Source organism: Oncorhynchus mykiss, chromosome 28 (assembly GCF_013265735.2).
Source record: "Oncorhynchus mykiss isolate Arlee chromosome 28, USDA_OmykA_1.1, whole genome shotgun sequence".
In the NCBI taxonomy this organism is placed as follows: Eukaryota; Metazoa; Chordata; class Actinopteri; order Salmoniformes; family Salmonidae; genus Oncorhynchus; species Oncorhynchus mykiss.
In genome coordinates, this window is record NC_048592.1 from 36,538,130 (window position 1) to 36,557,532 (window position 19,403).

At 44.0% G+C, this 19,403-nt stretch overlaps 1 protein-coding gene across 9 annotated transcripts in view; it reads right to left on the minus strand.

Moving 5' to 3' along the window:
* LOC110509111 (serine/threonine-protein kinase PRP4 homolog) overlaps positions 1-19,403 on the minus strand; it is a 30,739-nt gene extending 11,336 nt beyond the window's left edge. For 8 of the 9 annotated variants that reach the window (XR_005040184.1, XR_005040182.1, XR_005040183.1 and 5 more), the window contains exons 1-10: positions 19,265-19,403; positions 17,671-18,765; positions 15,397-15,534; positions 8,614-8,766; positions 8,386-8,467; positions 7,277-7,475; positions 5,909-5,985; positions 5,198-5,288; positions 3,855-4,002; positions 2,439-2,576 (exon numbers count right to left, since the gene is read on the minus strand). Coding sequence is in view for 2 of the 9 variants with exons in the window: in XM_036965930.1 (XP_036821825.1) it covers positions 2,439-2,576; positions 3,855-4,002; positions 5,198-5,288; positions 5,909-5,985; positions 7,277-7,475; positions 8,386-8,467; positions 8,614-8,766; positions 15,397-15,534; positions 17,671-18,765; positions 19,265-19,317 (2,174 nt within the window). In the remaining 7 variants the exon portion in view is untranslated. The remainder of the gene's footprint in view (positions 1-2,438; positions 2,577-3,854; positions 4,003-5,197; positions 5,289-5,908; positions 5,986-7,276; positions 7,476-8,385; positions 8,468-8,613; positions 8,767-15,396; positions 15,535-17,670; positions 18,766-19,264) is intronic. The other variant, XM_036965931.1, reaches the window with a different exon arrangement.

Consider the following 19,403-nt stretch of genomic DNA (forward strand, 5'->3'; position numbering starts at 1 on the left):
TTAAAAAAATAAAAACCTTTTGCAAGACATTTTATTTACTATAACTCTATTACTAATCAAATTAATTGTAAGGGAAATGACATGACATGCTGTTTGTTGCAGTAGGCCTTTAGAATAATGCAAAACATTTCCTGGACTCTTAAGTTGATGAACAGGAAGTAAAAACGATGCCAGTCGGAACGGCACAGCTGGCCCATCGAAACTACACCTCAACGATACCGAAACTAATTTCACACATGACAGTTAGACAAGATTCATTTGACAATAATCTGATGAGTGACCATATTAGGCCTATCAGCTGTCAAATTGTACATGAAGAAAACAGGCCAATCTTGTCATTTACAAATGCATAGAATGAAGAATGACAAATCCTTCTTCAGAGTCACATGCAGGAAAAAAACCTTTTGATTTCTATACAGTATCAGAAAGAGCATATTCTGCAGTTTCTATGACATTTACCTGTGTCAAATAACTCTCATAATTCAAGAGGTGCAGCTCTATTTCCAAATGTCACATTTTCAAAGAATATACGTGCGGTCCCTGTATTCAGCACATGACCCCCCCCCCCCCCCCCCCCCCCTCCCCCACGCAGCAGCATTGCTTTGACTACTAAGCAAAAACAAATAACATTACACTTAAAAATATGCTATTTATTTAGGCAATTCATCCTTTACAATTGTTCATGCACTGGTGCCTTTGTTAAGGAATATATAGCAAACAATTTCACCTGAGCACCTAGCTGGTTATATTGTCTTTTTTATTTTCTACTTTGTCAAAAGCAGCTGTAACTGGACTTTATTAATTACTATAACTCTATTACTAATTTAATCTACAAATAAAGTTGATACAATTAAAAACATTACTGTAATCCATTTTAAGGGAAACTAAAATAGGCTATAGGCCTATGCTTTTTTTTTCTAGGACAAAACATATCCTTGACTATAAAAAAAACAACTATTGTTGTTATTTTTTGTTTAAAATTGATATAGTTCCACAAATATCTCTTCATGCAACTAATCCTTTACAATAGTTGATGCACTATTTATCATGCGCTGGTGCTTATGTTTCAGCACCTTGTGGGTTGATATGCATCTGATGCTAAAGGAGATGACAGGCAACGTTCTCTAGCGGGTACCTGTAGGACGAAAGGCCAGGCGGTTCTAGTGTTTAAACAGAACAAGCTATAGGATGAGAAATACTGGAAGAAGAAGGAAAAAAATAAGAAAAATCGATACTTGGGAGTCACAGTATTGATATAAAAATGGGCAAAAATAATACCACCATTCCATATCGATTTCCCCCATCCCCAGGACAGAGAGCAGCAGACTCCCTCAGACTTAAAAAAACAGCCTCTTTGCGTCAATAAGACCACCTCTTTTCAGACCCCATCTCCAGCAGCGAAGGCTTTTACAACAAAAAATTATCAATTGAAACCACATTCTATAACACAGGGAGAGCAAACCTATGCGGAAGGGGCCCACCTTGGGGTGTTGCGGTGACCGCATTGCCGCCACACCGGCGGTAATTACCTGGTTGAGTCAAGGTAATTAGGCTTCTCCAAGCTCTGATGCCGCTGCTGGTCATTAGTAGCCTACCAAACTTGCGAACTGCCTGGTACCCAGCACTCTATTGTCCCTCTAAATCACTCTGACATCAATGTAAATGTAATAGAACATCTAATTAAACACTTAATAAGAGCCCATGAGCTTATGTTGCGCAACATCTCTACAGGCTATGCAATTGTGCAAGAAAACAGAGTGATGGCCTCTACTAAAAAGAGGATCATGCAGCATTAAAATGTATTAAAAATCAAAACGTATAGCCCGACATTTGTAGAACAACTAAAATTATGCTTAATTTAGAGTTATTAATGTATAAGAATACCTATTTCTTTGTTAACCGCTCAACACAACTCAGCATTCCCTCCAATCGTTTGGAGAAAATATCCTTTATTTTATTCAGCTCTGTTCAATTTTATTCTTAACTACTATAAAATAATGCCGGAATTCTAAGCAAATCTTGTCTGCTAAATGAACTAGCGTAGCCCACAGCCTTTTGGCATAGCCACATCAGGACAACTCAAGAGTATGCTATTCTGTTCTGAAATAGACTACGTGTTCTTCAAATCATGCTTCTTAAAACCGGTCTAAAATAAATAAAATGGCTTCATTGTGAAGGTGTAGGCTATAATAAATGAATTGATTAGACTTTTTAAAAATGTAGATGTTCAAAAGATCTGCATCAATGACTTGAAGCCGGGAGATGCTAAATGTGTTCATTAATTAAGTTAATTACCGTGAAACCGACAGTTATTTGCTTGACAATCACCGGCTGACAACCTTTCGTGACCGCAACAGCCCTAGGCCCACCCTGCCTATACAATGAGAAGGGAACCACTGTACTCAATCTAGGGGTGCCAGTAACCTGGAGGGTGGTACCTGAGAGGCTCGAAGACCAGGCAGAGGTGCTGCTTGTGGTAGAAGTGTCGGAAGAGGCGCAGGCAGTGGAACTTGTCGTCAGGGTCGGCATCGTTGAGTTTCTTCAGGAACTCCAGCTCCTTGAGCCCAGTCTTCTGCCTTTTGGGACAAAGAGACCACTTCGATGAGTCTAAAGTCATGGACACATTGGTGTACCAGTAGTACAGGTCCCCCTGGAGAGCTATTGGGTGGACAGGCTTTTGGTTCCAGCCCTGCTCTGACACACCTGGCTCAGATAATAATAAGTACAGGTTAGTGGAATATGGTGTGTTCGAGCAGGGCTATAACAAAAAGCCTGTACAATATCTACCCACAATAGTAACTGAGGTAGATATGTAACTAGGAACACAGTGACAGATAATACAGTAACAGCAGTGTAAGTGATGAGTCAAAAAAAAAAAGAGTGCAAAATAAAAAAAGGTCAACGCAGATAGTTAAATAGTTAACCAAACCGAACTAATTATTAACCAGTCTTATGGCTTGGGGGTAGAAGAAGCTGTTCAGGGAACAGTTGGTTCCAGACTCGGTGCATCGGTACTGCTTGCCATGCGGCAGCAGAGAGAATAGTCTAGGACATGGGTGGCTGGAGTCTGACAATTTTTAGGGCCTTCCCCTGGTATAGGATGTCCTGGATGGCAAGGAGCACTGTACTGGGCTGTACACTCTACCCTTGGTGGCGCCTTGTGGTCGGATGCCAATCAGTTGCCATACCAAGCGGTGATGCAGCCAGTCAAGATGCTCTCAATGGCACAGCTGTAGAACCTTTTTGAGGATCTGAGGGCCAAAGCAAAATCTTCTCATCCTCCTGAGGGGGGGGGGGGGGGGGGGGCTCCTTTGTCTTGCTGACGTTGAGGGAGAGGTTGTTGTCCAGGCACCACACTGCCAGGTCTCTGACCTCCTCCCTATATGCCAGCTCATCATCTGTGATCAGGCCTACCACTATTGTGTCATCGGTAAACTTAATGGTGTTGGGTGTTTTGCGTGGCCACGCAGTAGTGGGTGAACAGGGAGTACAGGAGGGGACTAAGCACGGACCCCTGAGGGGCCCCCGTGGCGGATGTGTTGTCGCCTACCCTCACCACTTTCTCTAATGTATTTTTTGTAATGTGTCAGACCCCAGGAAGACTAGCTGTTGCCATAGGCGTCAGCTAATGGGGATCCTAAATAACATAATCAACCTGGGGGCGGCCTGTCAGGAAGTCCAGAATCCAGTTGCAGAGGGAGGTGTTTTAATCCCAGGGTCCTTAGCTTAGTGATGAGCTGGGTGTTTAACGCTGAGCTGTAGTCAATGAACAGCAGGTAGCATCTCCCCAGTTTCAAAATGTTTTCTGCCTACAGAACCGGGTCCAAGACTAGCTATTGGTAAACGACACTCACATGAGCTCGTTGTTCCGAATGATCTTAATAGCAACCTCCTGGCTGGCGCGGGCCACGTCACGGGCTCGGATGACGTTGCTGAACACGCCCTGCCCCGTGTAGCCGTACACACTGTACCGTTTGTCCAGTTTCTCCCCGATATTGAGTCCTGTCAAATAGCAAAAGACATTGAATGTATTAGCTAATTGGTTATGAAAAAGTAGGGATTGACCTTAAGCGTTTCCCTGTTGCCTGGGGCAAGTAAACAAAAACAGCAAAGAATTCCAGTGGGCCTAAAAACAGATCTTTATGGTTCATTCCCATTGTTTAGGTGAAAGACTGACAATTTATGGGATACATGGCAGCCGGGCAAGTGAGCTTGCTCTATGGTTGCGCCATTAGGAAGAATAAAATTAAAAACATAATTCCAGTAGCCTAACACGCACTGGAAGAGTAACTTTTGGTCAGTGCGAGCAGAATACTACCCACAATATCCTTTTGCTCTCAGGCGTGAGCTGCGTGTCGAAATCTTGAAAATAGAACCAGAACTGAAAATTATGCTCAAAACAGAGCCGGCACGGTTACGCTCAGGACTTGTTGAACTGAACAGGAGCGTCTCACGCTAAGCAAAAGTTACACGTCCGAGGTTGCAGGCGAGTAAAACAGATTGTCTGATCCTTTTTGTTGTTTGATTTAGTGACCAACAAGAAATTGTAATTTTGCAGGTAAACAACCATCTTCACATTTTCGGGCAAATCAAAGTTTATTGGTCACGTACACAGATGTGAAAGCAGCTGCAGCGAAATGCTTGTTCCTCTAGCTCTAAAAGTAATATATAGCAGTAAAAAATATAAAATAAAAACACACCGACATTAAGAAATATCAAAACACGCCATGTCAGAGACTGGAATATAAATAAACATCCAACATAAAATATTAAAACTCAACATGTAAAGGGTTAGTTCCATGTTTCGTGAGCTGAAATAAAAGATCCCAGAAATATTCCATCTGAACAAAAATCTTATTTGGGTAGGGTGCTGAGGAGTATTTCTGTCTGTAATAAAACCCTTTTGTAGGGAAAAACTCATTCTGATTGGCTGAGCCTGGCCCCTCAGTGGGTGCCCTCCAAGGCCCACCCACGGCTGCACCCCTGCCCAGTCATGTGAAATCCATAGATTAGGGCCTAAGGAATTATTTTCAATTGACCGATTTCCTTATATGAACTGTAACTCAGTAAAAATCTTAGAAATGGTTGCATGTTGCGTTTTATATTTTTTGTTCAGTAGTGATTAATGAATGAATAAGCTAACAAACAAATGAAGGAACAAAATAAGGAAGGAGCTTTAATTCCAAATGGGACTTACGGTAGTATCCCTCTGCGTCTGTCCAGTTGTCTCGGAGGTTGGGGTTCTCCTTGAAGTCCTTCCCGATACCTGCTGCTCGAAACCTTGCACTCTGCAGTGGCCACAAATCACTTAGTGTTAGTATGACACTTTTCCCCTTTCAAGAAATCAGTTATTATTCTGATGGGAATATGTGCTTGATTGAGCTTGCCTGGCGCAATGGAACCAAAGGAACAGTCCCAAAAGTGCAAATGCTGTCCATCTGGCACCCCATGCAGGCCCATTTAAACGCTCATTTGAACCAAGGTCTGACTGTCAGGCTACAATACAAAACCACAGTTGAGGTGGTATTCTGACTTGAGATTGACACGCCAAACGTTTGGCCCCGCACTGACATTAACAAATGATTTACGCTTAAAGTCCCAACTTGCGCGCTTATCCCGACTCAAAAATCGGACAAGCAGTTCTCAGTCGCCTCACAGAAAGGTCACCAGAGAAAACGCTGTGGCCCGGTCTAAAGTTACCCGCTGACAGACGCGTGTTTGGAACAGTAATAATAACAAGGGCGACCCGAGACACGGACACCACTCTTAGCAACCCTACCTGACAGGATCCTATTCCATAGACAACTTCATTAAAAAAAAAAAAAAGTTGAAGACACATTGGCACAAGTCATGGTGGTCAGATTCCAAACAAAGCAATGGAATCAAAGCAACGGGAGGAAGTACTCACGTCAAAGTAGGCGGCGAACATGTCATCCGATTCAGTAAACATGTCGGGGGCGGAAGGTTTTTTGGGGTTGGTTCCTTCTAGGAAAGAAATGGGCTCGAGTTTAAGATCAAGCACTGTTAATCTGTAAAAGCATCTTGACAACTGCTGATGTCAATATAACTTTACAAATATATATTTCATTGATTAAGAAGTCAAGAGTACATGAGAAATTAACATCATATTAATAAGTAATTGAGTAATAGACTTATGAACTATATTTGAAAAATCGATCAATGTCCAGGAAGTCTGGTGGGGTAGGAGCGTTGGGCCAGTAACCGAAAGATTGCTGGATCAAATCCCAGAGCTGACAAGGTAAAAAAAAAATCTGTCGTTCTATCCCTAAGCAAGGCAGTTAACCCACTGTTCCCCTTGTGCTGAAGACGTGGATGTGGATTAAGGCAGCCCCCCCCCGCACCTCTCTGATTCAGAGGGGTTGGGTTAAATGCAGAAGACACACCTCTCTGATTCAGAGGGGTTGGGTTAAATGAGGAAGACACACCTCTCTGATTCAGAGGGGTTGGGTTAAATGAGGAAGACACACCTCTCTGATTCAGAGGGGTTGGGTTAAATACTTAAGACACATTTCAGTTGAATGCATTCAGTTGTACAACTGACTAGGTATCCCCGTTCCACTTCTGAATCACTACTACTAGTCTGACGACTACTACTGAGCCTGCAATTACTGCAACTGCTGGGCTGATTACTACTACTGCTAAGCTGACGACTACTACTACTACTGTATCAGACAAACATGCCGAGTGCTGCTGTTTCTGCTACTACTGCATGAGACAAACAAACATCCTGAGTGTTGCTGTTACTACTACTACTGTATCAGACAAACATGCCGAGTGCTGCTGTTTCTGCTACTACTGCATGAGACAAACAAACATCCTGAGTGTTGCTGTTACTACTACTACTGTATCAGACAAACATGCCGAGTGCTGCTGTTTCTGCTACTACTGCATGAGACAAACAAACATCCTGAGTGTTGCTGTTACTACTACTACTGTATCAGACAAACATGCCGAGTGCTGCTGTTTCTGCTACTACTGCATGAGACAAACAAACATCCTGAGTGTTGCTGTTACTACTACTACTGTATCAGACAAACAAAACATACCGAGTGCTGCTGTTATTACTACTACTGTATCAGACAAACACCCACCTGGGTCAGACACTTCATGGTATTAAACAACAGAGTAATCTATGGTTTCCATAATGTACCAAGCGAAGATCAATTCGTTGAAAGTATTTAACATAGGTCTATGTCTTAGTTGACAGGTCTGATGTACACACACACACACACTTATATACAGCACATATGTTTACCATCTTTCTCCTGTTCGATGAGGTTGTGCTTAGCCTTGATGTTTTCTTCAAAGGTGTCCACGTTTTCCCGCTCGTACTCTTTGACGTCGGCCGTCACGCGCTCCAGGATGTCGTCCGGCGAGGGCGAGCGGCTGCGCTGGCTGCTCTGCGGGCTGCCGGGCTCCGACATGTTACTGTCCTCGTTCCCTCCTTTGTACTTCTGTTCACAGAAAAATAAACACACACACACACACACACACACACACACACACACGTCAGCAAAAATATGCAAGCACAGGCACGAAAATATGTATAAAAACAGACAATATGTATACAAAGTCGAGCAGAATCCCAAGACTTCCTTAATATGACAGACTGCGCACGAGCTGTTAACAAAGAGACACACCACATAGGATATTACAGTACCACAGATCACGTTGATAGGATAGTCACAATCGTGAGCTCATCCAGTTTATTCTCTAGTGATTATAAACATGATAAATTTTTTAAATTTGCACCCTTTTCTAAATAATAAAAAAATAAAATTGTGCATACAAAATCATCTCTATATGGTCACAATTATTGGTCATCTTAGTGGTGTGCTGGGAGGGCCTACAGGAATTCTGGTTGTTGGTGGACAGGGAGAGAGCGAGGTTTGTGGATAGGCAGAGAGCGAGAGGTTGGTGGACAGGGTGAGTGAGAGAGGGGGGGGGGGGGGGGGTTACATTTTCCAGGAATACAGAATATACTGCCCTCCCTCCCTCTCTGTCGCTCAGCCCAGCCTTCTTCCTGCCTACCGATGTAGTCATCTTACACAACAATCAGAAACAAATGTGATCAACACACCAGGACCCGATCAGCCAATCAAAAAGGTGGGCGTGCCGTTAAGCTTTTGAGTGACTCCCTTGGCACTAAGCAACACAAAACCTGGGATTAGGAGTGTGGCCAGAGTATAGGCACTGCACAGTGTCCAACGCCATTCGAATTATTGAACTAACAATCAAACAGCTGTGCGTGTCATAGCCAATAGAGAAAGGTTAAAATACATATTGTAGCAACATGGCTGTGTGGCTCTGGTTAAGTTAGGTCGGCGCAGAGGGGATGATGACGTCATTCGCCTTTTTACCCACCTGGACGATGGCCAGACGCTGTAGCCTCCGCTGTTCGATGAGAGCCTCCTCGTCGTCCTCATCCACATCGTAATCTTCCAGCCTATTACAGGACAAACCACGTCAACACACACATACAATGTTGGTCGTCCACATTAATGTTGTATCATTTGTGTATGATCCATCCATTAAACACGTCTGAGGTAAACAGTAAGCAAATCAAATCAAAATCCCAAGTGAACTGCCTACACTTCATCTTCAGAGTCCTCCTTGTCGACCTTCATTCCCTCCGAGAGGCTGCCCTTGAACTTGTCCTCTCTGTCCCGGCTCAGTCTCTGCCTCCCCTCCTGGGATCTGGAACCCCACTGCGGCCTCCGTCCCATCCTGTCCCGATCCAATGACCTACGTAGAAGAGTCGCAGGAAAGAAAAGCAAAAGCCAGGTGCAATATGTAAGATTTCCCGATGTTCAACGGTCATTTCAATTAATGATATTCAGTGCATTCGGAAAGTATTCAGACCCCTTGACCTTTTCCAAATTTTGTTACGATACAGCCTTATTCTAAAGTGTGTGTGTGTATATATATATATATATATATATATAAAATCCTCATCAATCTACACACAATACCCCATACAAAAAAACAGGTTTACACATTTTAGCAAGCACATTTAATAAAATAAAAAAAACAGATATACCTTATTTACATAAGTATTCAGACCCTTTGCTATGAGACACGAAATTGAGCTCAGGTGCATCCTGTTTTCACAACTTGATTGGAGTCCACCTGTGGTAAATTCAATTGATTGGACATGATTTGGAAAGGCACACACACACAACCAATCAAAAGTAAGGAAATTCGACTCATTTTTACCATTTTCGACATTGTAGAATAATAGTGACGACATCAAAACTATGAAATAACACCTATGGAAGCAAGTAGAAACCCCCCCCCCCCCCAAAAAAAAGTTTTAAATCAAAATATTTTATATTTGAGTAGCCAACCATTGCTTTGCGCCCGCTTGGCATTCTCTCAACCAGCTTCATGAAGAAGTCACCTGGAATGCTTTTCCAACAGTTTTGAAGGAGTTTCCACATATGTTGAGCACTTGTTGGCTGCTTTTCCTTCACTCTGGGGTCCAACTTATCCCAAACCTTCTCAATTGGATTGAGGTCGGGTGATTGTGGAGGCCAGGTCATCCGATGCAGCAATCCTTCTTGGTCAAATAGCCCTTACACAGCCTGGAGGTGTGATTTGGGTCATTGTACGGCTGAAAAACAAATGATATAGTCCCACCAAGCGCAAACCAGATGGGATGGCGTATCGCTGCAGAATGAATGCTATGGTAGCCATGCTGGTTAAGTGTGCCTTGAATTCTAAAAGACCAAGTGGTGGACAAGGCGGTTGGAAACAAATCTGGACTCAGACCAAAGAACAGATTTCCACTGGCATAATTTCCATTGCTCATGTTTCTTGGCCCAAGCAAGTCTCTTCTTATTGGTGTCCTTTAATAGTGGTTTCTTTGCAGCAATTTGACCATGAAGGCATGATTCACGCAGTCTCCTCTGAATAGTTGATGTTGAGACGTGTCTGTTACTTGAACTCTGTGAAACATTTATTTGGGCTGCAACCTGAGGTGCAGTTAATTGCCGATTTCTGAGGAACTTGTCCTCTGCAGCAGAGATAACTCTGGGTCTTCCTTTCCTGTGGCGGTCCTCATTAGAGCCAGTTTCATCATAGCGCTTGATGGTTTTTGCGACTGCACTTGAAGAAACTTGAAAAAAAATACAATCTTGAAATTTCCCGGATTGACTGACCTTCATGTCTTAAAGTAATGACAGACTCTCTTTGCTTTTTTGAGCTGTTCTTGGACTTGGTCTTTTACCAAATAGGGCTATCTTCTGTATACCACCCCTACCTTGTCACAACACAACTGATTGGGACAAACACATTAAGAAGGAAAGAAATTCCACAAATTAACAAGACACCTGTTAATTGAAATGCATTCCGGGTGACTACCTCATGAAGCTGGTTGAGAGAATGCCAAGTGTGTGCAAAGCTGTCATCAAGGCACTTTAAAGAACCGTAAATATAAAACGTATTTTGAAGGGCCTCCCAAGTGGCGCAGTGGTTTAAGGTAGTGCTAGCTGTGTCACTAGAGATCCTGGTTTGAGTCCAGGCTGTCGCAGCCGGCTGGGGTTAGGGGAGGGTTTTGCCGGCTGGGATGTTCTTGTCCCATCGCCCACTAGCGACTCCTGTGTCGGGCCTGGGCAAAGCACACATTGTGTCAAGAACAAGTGCAGCTTGACTGGGTCGTGTTTCGGAGGACGCACGGCTCTCGACCTTCGCCTCTCCCGAGTCCATACGGGAGTTGCGGCAATGAGACAATTAGATACCACAAAATTGGGGAGAAAAAGGGGTAAAATAATAAAATATATATTTTTGATTTGTTTAACACTTTTTGATTACTACATCCATGTGTGTTAATTCATAGTTTTGATGTCTTCACTATTATTCTACAATGTAGAAAACTGTACAAATAAAGATAAACTCTGGAATGAGTAGGTGTCCAAACTTTTGCCTGGTACACAGTTGATAGTTCATGTCAGAGCAAAAACCATGCCATGAGGTCGAAGGAAGCTGTCTGTAGAGCTCCGAGACAGGATTGTGTCAAAGCAAAGATCTGGGGGAAGGGTACCAAACTATTTCTGCAACATTGAAGGTCCCTCAGAACACAGTGGCCTGTGGAACCACCAAGACTCTTCCTAGAACTGGCTTCCCGGCCAAACTGAGAAATCAGGGGAGAAGGGTCTTGGACAGGGAGATGACCAAGAACTATGTGGTCACTCTGACAGAGCCCCAGAGCTCATTTGTTGAGATGGGAGAACATTCCAGAAGGACAACCATCTCTGCAGCACTCAACCAATCAGGCCTTTATGGTAGAGTGGCCAGACGGAAGCCACTCCTCAGTAAGAGGCACATGATTGCCCGCTTGGAGTTTGTCAAAAGGCACCTAAAGGACTCTAAGACCATGGGAAACAAGATTATCTGGTCTGATGAAACCAAGATTGAACTCTTTGGCTTAAATGCCAAGCGTCACGTATGGAGGAAACCTGGCACCATCCCTACGGTGAAGCATTGTGGTGGCAGCATCATGCTGTGGGTATGTTTTTCAGCGGGAGGGACTGAGAGACTAGCCAGGTTTGAGGGAAAGATGAACGGAGCAACATACAGAGACATCCTTGAAGAAAACCTGTTACAGAGAGCTCAGGACCTCAGACTGGGGCGAAGGTTCACCATCAGACAGGATAACGACCCTAAGCACACAGACAAAACAACGCAAGAGTGGCTTCAGGACAAGTCTCTGAATGTCCTTGAGTAACCCAGCCAGAGCCTGGACTTGAACCCCGATCTCCCTGAACATCTCTGGAGAGACCTGAAAATAGCTGTGCAACGACACTCCCCATCCAACCTGACAAAGCTTGAGAGGATCTGCAGAGAAGAATGAGAGAAACTCACCAAATAGAGGGGTGTCAAGCTTGTAGCGTCATACCCAAGAAGATTTGAGGATGTAATCACTGCCAAAGGTGCTTCAACAAAATACTGAGTGAAAGGGTCTGAATATTTATATAAATGTGCAAACATGTACTTTATTTGATCCATTGTAGAATAAGGGTTTAACGTAACAAAATGTGGAAAAAGTCAAGGTGTCTGAATACTTTCCGAATGCACGGTATAAAACTATTGAACCTTGAAGAAAAACATGATTAAGACGGCAGGTAAATTAGCAGTTAGAGCGTTGGGCCAGTAACCGAACGGTTGATGGTTCGAATACCCGAGCCAACAAGGTGAAGAATCTGTCAATGTGCCCTTGAGCAAGGAAAATAACCCTAACTTGCTCCAGTGGTGCCGTACTACAACACATTTCACTGAACTGATCCTGTAAAACACCACATTTCACTGAACTGATCCTGTAAAACACCACACTTCACTGAACTGATCCTGTAAAACACCACACTTCACTGAACTGATCCTGTAAAACACCACACTTCACTGAACTGATCCTGTAAAACACCGCACTTCACTGAACTGATCCTGTAAAACACCACACTTCACTGAACTGATCCTGTAAAACACCACACTTCACTGAACTGATCCTGTAAAACACCACATTTCACTGAACTGATCCTGTAAAACACCACATTTCACTGAACTGATCCTGTAAAACACCACATTTCACTGAACTGATCCTGTAAAACACCACACTTCACTGAACTGATCCTGTAAAACACCACATTTCACTGAACTGATCCTGTAAAACACCACACTTCACTGAACTGATCCTGTAAAACACCACACTTCACTGAACTGATCCTGTAAAACACCACACTTCACTGAACTGATCCTGTAAAACACCACACTTCACTGAACTGATCCTGTAAAACACCACACTTCACTGAACTGATCCTGTAAAACACCACACTTCACTGAACTGATCCTGTAAAACACCACACTTCACTGAACCGATCCTGTAAAACACCACACTTCACTGAACCGATCCTGTAAAACACCACACTTCACTGAACCGATCCTGTAAAACACCACACTTCACTGAACCGATCCTGTAAAACACCACACTTCACTGAACCGATCCTGTAAAACACCACACTTCACTGAACCGATCCTGTAAAACACCACACTTCACTGAACCGATCCTGTAAAACACCACACTTCACTGAACCGATCCTGTAAAACACCACATTTCACTGAACTGATCCTGTAAAACACCACATTTCACTGAACTGATCCTGTAAAACACCACACTTCACTGAACTGATCCTGTAAAACACCACACTTCACTGAACTGATCCTGTAAAACACCACACTTCACTGAACTGATCCTGTAAAACACCACACTTCACTGAACTGATCCTGTAAAACACCACACTTCACTGAACTGATCCTGTAAAACACATTTCACTGAACTGATCCTGTAAAACACCACACTTCACTGAACTGATCCTGTAAAACACCACACTTCACTGAACTGATCCTGTAAAACACCACACTTCACTGAACTGATCCTGTAAAACACCACACTTCACTGAACTGATCCTGTAAAACACCACACTTCACTGAACTGATCCTGTAAAACACCACACTTCACTGAACTGATCCTGTAAAACACCACACTTCACTGAACTGATCCTGTAAAACACCACACTTCACTGAACTGATCCTGTAAAACACCACACTTCACTGAACTGATCCTGTAAAACACCACACTTCACTGAACTGATCCTGTAAAACACCACACTTCACTGAACTGATCCTGTAAAACACCACACTTCACTGAACTGATCCTGTAAAACACCACACTTCACTGAACTGATCCTGTAAAACACCACACTTCACTGAACTGATCCTGTAAAACACCACATTTCACTGAACTGATCCTGTAAAACACCACATTTCACTGAACTGATCCTGTAAAACACCACACTTCACTGAACTGATCCTGTAAAACACCACACTTCACTGAACTGATCCTGTAAAACACCACACTTCACTGAACTGATCCTGTAAAACACCACACTTCACTGAACTGATCCTGTAAAACACCACACTTCACTGAACTGATCCTGTAAAACACCACACTTCACTGAACTGATCCTGTAAAACACCACACTTCACTGAACTGATCCTGTAAAACACCACACTTCACTGAACTGATCCTGTAAAACACCACACTTCACTGAACTGATCCTGTAAAACACCACACTTCACTGAACTGATCCTGTAAAACACCACACTTCACTGAACTGATCCTGTAAAACACCACACTTCACTGAACTGATCCTGTAAAACACCACACTTCACTGAACTGATCCTGTAAAACACCACACTTCACTGAACTGATCCTGTAAAACACCACACTTCACTGAACTGATCCTGTAAAACACCACACTTCACTGAACTGATCCTGTAAAACACCACACTTCACTGAACTGATCCTGTAAAACACCACACTTCACTGAACTGATCCTGTAAAACACCACACTTCACTGAACTGATCCTGTAAAACACCACACTTCACTGAACTGATCCTGTAAAACACCACACTTCACTGAACTGATCCTGTAAAACACCACACTTCACTGAACTGATCCTGTAAAACACCACACGTCACTGAACTGATCCTGTAAAACACCACACGTCACTGAACTGATCCTGTAAAACACCACACTTCACTGAACTGATCCTGTAAAACAACACATTTCACTGAACTGATCCTGTAAAACACCACACTTCACTGAACTGATCCTGTAAAACACCACACTTCACTGAACTGATCCTGTAAAACACCACACTTCACTGAACTAATCCTGTAAAACACCACACTTCACTGAACTGATCCTGTAAAACAACACACGTCACTGAACTGATCCTGTAAAACACCACACTTCACTGAACTGATCCTGTAAAACACCACACTTCACTGAACTGATCCTGTAAAACACCACACTTCACTTCACTGAACCTGTAAAACACATTTCACTGAACCTGTAAAACAACACACTTCACTGAACCTGTAAAACAACACACTTCACTGAACCTGTAAAACAACACACTTCACTGAACCTGTAAAACAACACACTTCACTGAACTGCTCCTGTAAATAAAACATAACTCACTGCACCTATCATACTGCTACGGCTGATCCTGTAAAACCCCACATTTCCCTGAACTGCTCCTGTAAAACAACATACCTCACTGCACCTATCTGGTTACGTGACAATACAATTAGAAGAACTATGATAACCTCAAAATAGGTAAGTTGCAACACTCCCCATTTTATATATATTTATATTTTATATAAATAAAGAATGACGTTTCGGTCCAAGTAGACCATCGGACAGAGAATCGGGATAGAATGACTTGTGTATTTTTAGACTCACACACATATACACAACACAGTACAGGGGACAGTACAGTTATCAGACATATTGGGACAAAAGTACCTCCACCCACCTCCTCCTCAATGGAGACCTGCTGCGTCTCCTGGGAGAGCAACACCTCCGCCTGAATGGTGAGCGGCTGAGCCGTCGCCGGGCACCTAGAGCTGCGCTGACGTCCCTACGGCCCCCTGCTTCGTCCTGGCTCCGAATCCTGAAGGTCACGCAGAAACAGGACATGGGGTTACACATTCAATGTTCACCATGCATTACCTAAAAAAAGGGTGTGTGATTTGGACACGATTCAATGTGTGGATGACGTAAACTGGACTATGTTTGGATGGGACATGATGACACATGCCATCTTCCACATGGCAATTAAGTACTGGTTTTTACGTCAACACTCCTTTCTTCTTCGTGGATTTTATCTGCTTCAGATTCCGCCGATAGACCCTTACAAAGACTCAATCATGGACAAGCTTACTGACAGTTGTGGCTGCTTTGTATGGTGTATTGTTGTCTCTAACTTCTTGACCTTTGTGCTGTTGACTTTACCAAATAAGTTTTTTTACCATGTCATGTTGCTACCATGTCATGTTGCTACCATGTCATGTTGCTACCATGTCGTGTTGCTACCATGTCGTGTTGCTACCATGTCGTGTTGCTACCATGTCGTGTTGCTACCATGTTGTGTTATGTTGTTGTCTTTAGGTCTCTCTTTATGCAGTGTTGTGTCTCTCTTGTTGTGATGTGTGTTTTGCCCTATATTTACATTAATATTGTATTTCTTTATCATTTTTTTTATCCCAGGCCCCCATCCCAGCAGGAGGCCTTTTGCCTTTTGGCAAAGCAGCTGTCTACTTGCAATTAGAGAGTTGGGCTAGTAACTGAAAAGTCACCGGTTTTGAATACCCAAGTAGACAAGGTTGAGGTGCTCTTGAGCAAAGAACTTAACCCTAATTTGCTACAGGGGCGCTGTACTGCTACGGCTGACCCTGTAAAACAACACATTTTACTGCACCCATCATACTGCTACGGCTGACCCTGTAAAACAACACATTTTACTGCACCCATCATACTGCTACGGCTGACCCTGTAAAACAACACATTTTACTGCACCCATCATACTGCTACGGCTGACCCTGTAAAACAACACATTTTACTGCACCCATCATACTGCTACGGTTGACCCTGTAAAACAACACATTTTACTGCACCCATCATACTGCTACGGCTGACCTTGTAAAACACATTTCACTGCATCTATCTGGTGTATGTGACGATATAACATCTTGTTATTATTTTAACTGAGATGTAGTTTTAAAATGTGAGCCCGGCCCCTTAACCATCCTCGGTGTGGTGTCTAACACCATCGTATTCACTAGAAACCAAACGGGAGCGACCATCTGAAATGGAGAGGGACTAAGTTACATTTGCCCCATAAGAAACACTACCTATTCATTGTAAACTGTTTCGCTACAGTGTGAACTAATGAATACAGCCCCCAATGCTCATGGTCTATTCCAGCAGGAGAGTGACAACCCCAAACCTAATAGTTTGTCACAATATGTTGAACAGTAAATTAATTTGTGGAGAAGATATTGTGAGAAGATGCATCCCCTCCGTGAAAACAAAATTGCCTGTTTATATGTCTCCTGACCCCTCCTGTCTCAGCCTCCAGTATTTATGCTGCAGTAGTTTATGTGTCGGGGGGCTAGGGTCAGTTTGTTATATCTGGAGTACTTCTCCTGTCCTAGTCGGTGTCCTGTGTGAATCTAAGTGTGCGTTCTCTAATTCTCTCCTTCTCGCTCTTTCTTTCTCTCTCTCGGAGGACCTGAGCCCTAGGACCATGCCCCAGGACTACCTGACATGATGACTCCTTGCTGTCCCCAGTCCACCTGACCATGCTGCTGCTCCAGTTTCAACTGTTCTGCCTTATTATTATTTGACCATGCTGGTCATTTATGAACATTTGAACATCTTGGCCATGTTCTGTTATAATCTCCACCCGGCACAGCCAGAAGAGGACTGGCCACCCCACATAGCCTGGTTCCTCTCTAGGTTTCTTCCTAAGTTTTGGCCTTACTAGGGAGTTTTTCCTAGTCACCGTGCTTCTACACCTGCATTGCTTGCTGTTTGGGGTTTTAGGCTGGGTTTCTGTACAGCACTTTGAGATATCAGCTGATGTACGAAGGGCTATATAAATCAATTTGATTTGATTTGATCTGTATTAAACACAAAAGGCCAGATTTCTTAACTCATCAACTTGGATGTTTTTTTTTTGTGATGCATGTGTGTGTGTGTGTGTGTGTGTGTGTGGAATCGACATGAGGCCAAACAATGTTCTGACCTGCCAGGTGATAGTCTCAGTCGGTCCACCTCTCTCCTTTGACTCTCTGGGGGGCTCGGGTGGCCCCCTCTGAGTGGTGGCGGTGACCTGGCTATTCGCTCGGCTCCGGTGGAGGCCCGGAGGTCCCGGCACTGTGATGGGGACTTACTGCGCTGCAGCTGGGAGGCAGGACCTGGCGGCCTCCCTCGTAGGCCAGGAGAGCAGTTCTCATTCCCAGAGGAAGCGTCCATGGCGGGGGACTTGATCGCCTTCTTGTGTTTGTCCTGGCTTTGTGCCTCTCTGCTTTGAGCCGGCAGGGAAGGCTGCTTGCTAGTGCCAGGAGGAGACTTGGACGCCTGTGCCCTTTCCTTGAAGCAATCTGCACTCCTGGAATGTCTCCTGTTGTCTCTATCCCTGGACGTGCTCAGTCCTCTCATCTGATCCTTGGTCTTGCCGTCCATCTTTCTCTTCCTGCCGTTTTTATTGGGATTGTTCTGCTTAGCTTTGCCGGCGTCTGTCGACTCTCGCTGGACTCTACCGGTGTCTTTAGCAGTCTGCGAGCCTGAGCCAGCCACGTGCCCCGTTGCCCCTTTCCGGAAGTGCTGCCCGTTGCACATCCTCTCCCCCTGAATCTCCCCATCCTCCTCCACCCCAGAGTGGTATCCCTGGAGTATGAGAGCCATGCCCGACTGTATCCCCCTGCCACCCTCAGTCATTTCACTGTCTAGCTCGGCTTGGATCAGGGCCCTCTGTTTCTCCAGCTCCTCCAGAAGCGCCATCTCATCGTCTTCCAGTCTCGGCAGCTTGGCGGAGGAAGAGTATGGGAAAGCGTTGTCGTCGCCACCGGTGGGGAAGCCGTCAGTCAAGGGGCCGTCTTTACGCTTGTGCTTTTTGTGCTTGTGCCGGTGCTTGTGGCATCGCTCCTTGTCCTCAGGTGAAGACTGCTTGTGTCTCTTGTGTCTCTTGCTACGGTGCCTGTGTTTCTTTTTCTTGGTCTTAGCTGAGGTCGCGGCAACCATGAGCGTCGACGAACTGGCCTCTGCCTTCCCTGCGCCTCCTTCCTCCTCTGACAGGTCCTGGCTTTCCTCTTCATTGCCACTCTCTGCTTTCTCTCCCCTGCACATGACAGGACATGGGAAGGAGTAATGTAATGATTAATCAACTGGAATGCTCCATGGTAATCGGTTCATTTGACAACTACTGCTGGTTTAATATACAACAACTAGTTGTGCAACTTGAGTGTTTCTCAGACCTTTCCTTGGGGGCCCCCAGTCGTTACACAATTTTGTTGCAGCTTGAACAAGCCCACCTGATTCAATTAGCTAGTCAGGGGCTTGATGATTGGCAAGTTGAATCAGATGGTCTAGCTATTGATTATAGTAAACGGCTGGGGGTCTCGGCTAACCTTGTCCAGTATTTATCCTAGTTTCATTACCATAACGTAGGCTTGTAAGCTAGCTAGCTAGAAGCGAAACAGACTCTGGCTAGCACCTAACAACGCGTATATAAGACTATTTTTTTCAAAACAATAACTGGTTATGACCACACGCAGAATAACCTATATGGAAAACTATACATTTTAGCTACCTAAAACACAAGTTAAAAAATATCTTACGCTTGTTTTTTCTCGCTGTCACCAGTTAACGTTATAAAGTCAATGGCAGCCATTTTCAGTGAGGGGATTCGATTAATCTCGTCCAGGCGCCCGTTTCAGCGTGTTTCGCATTAGCTAAAAGTTGATGGCATTCAATGTG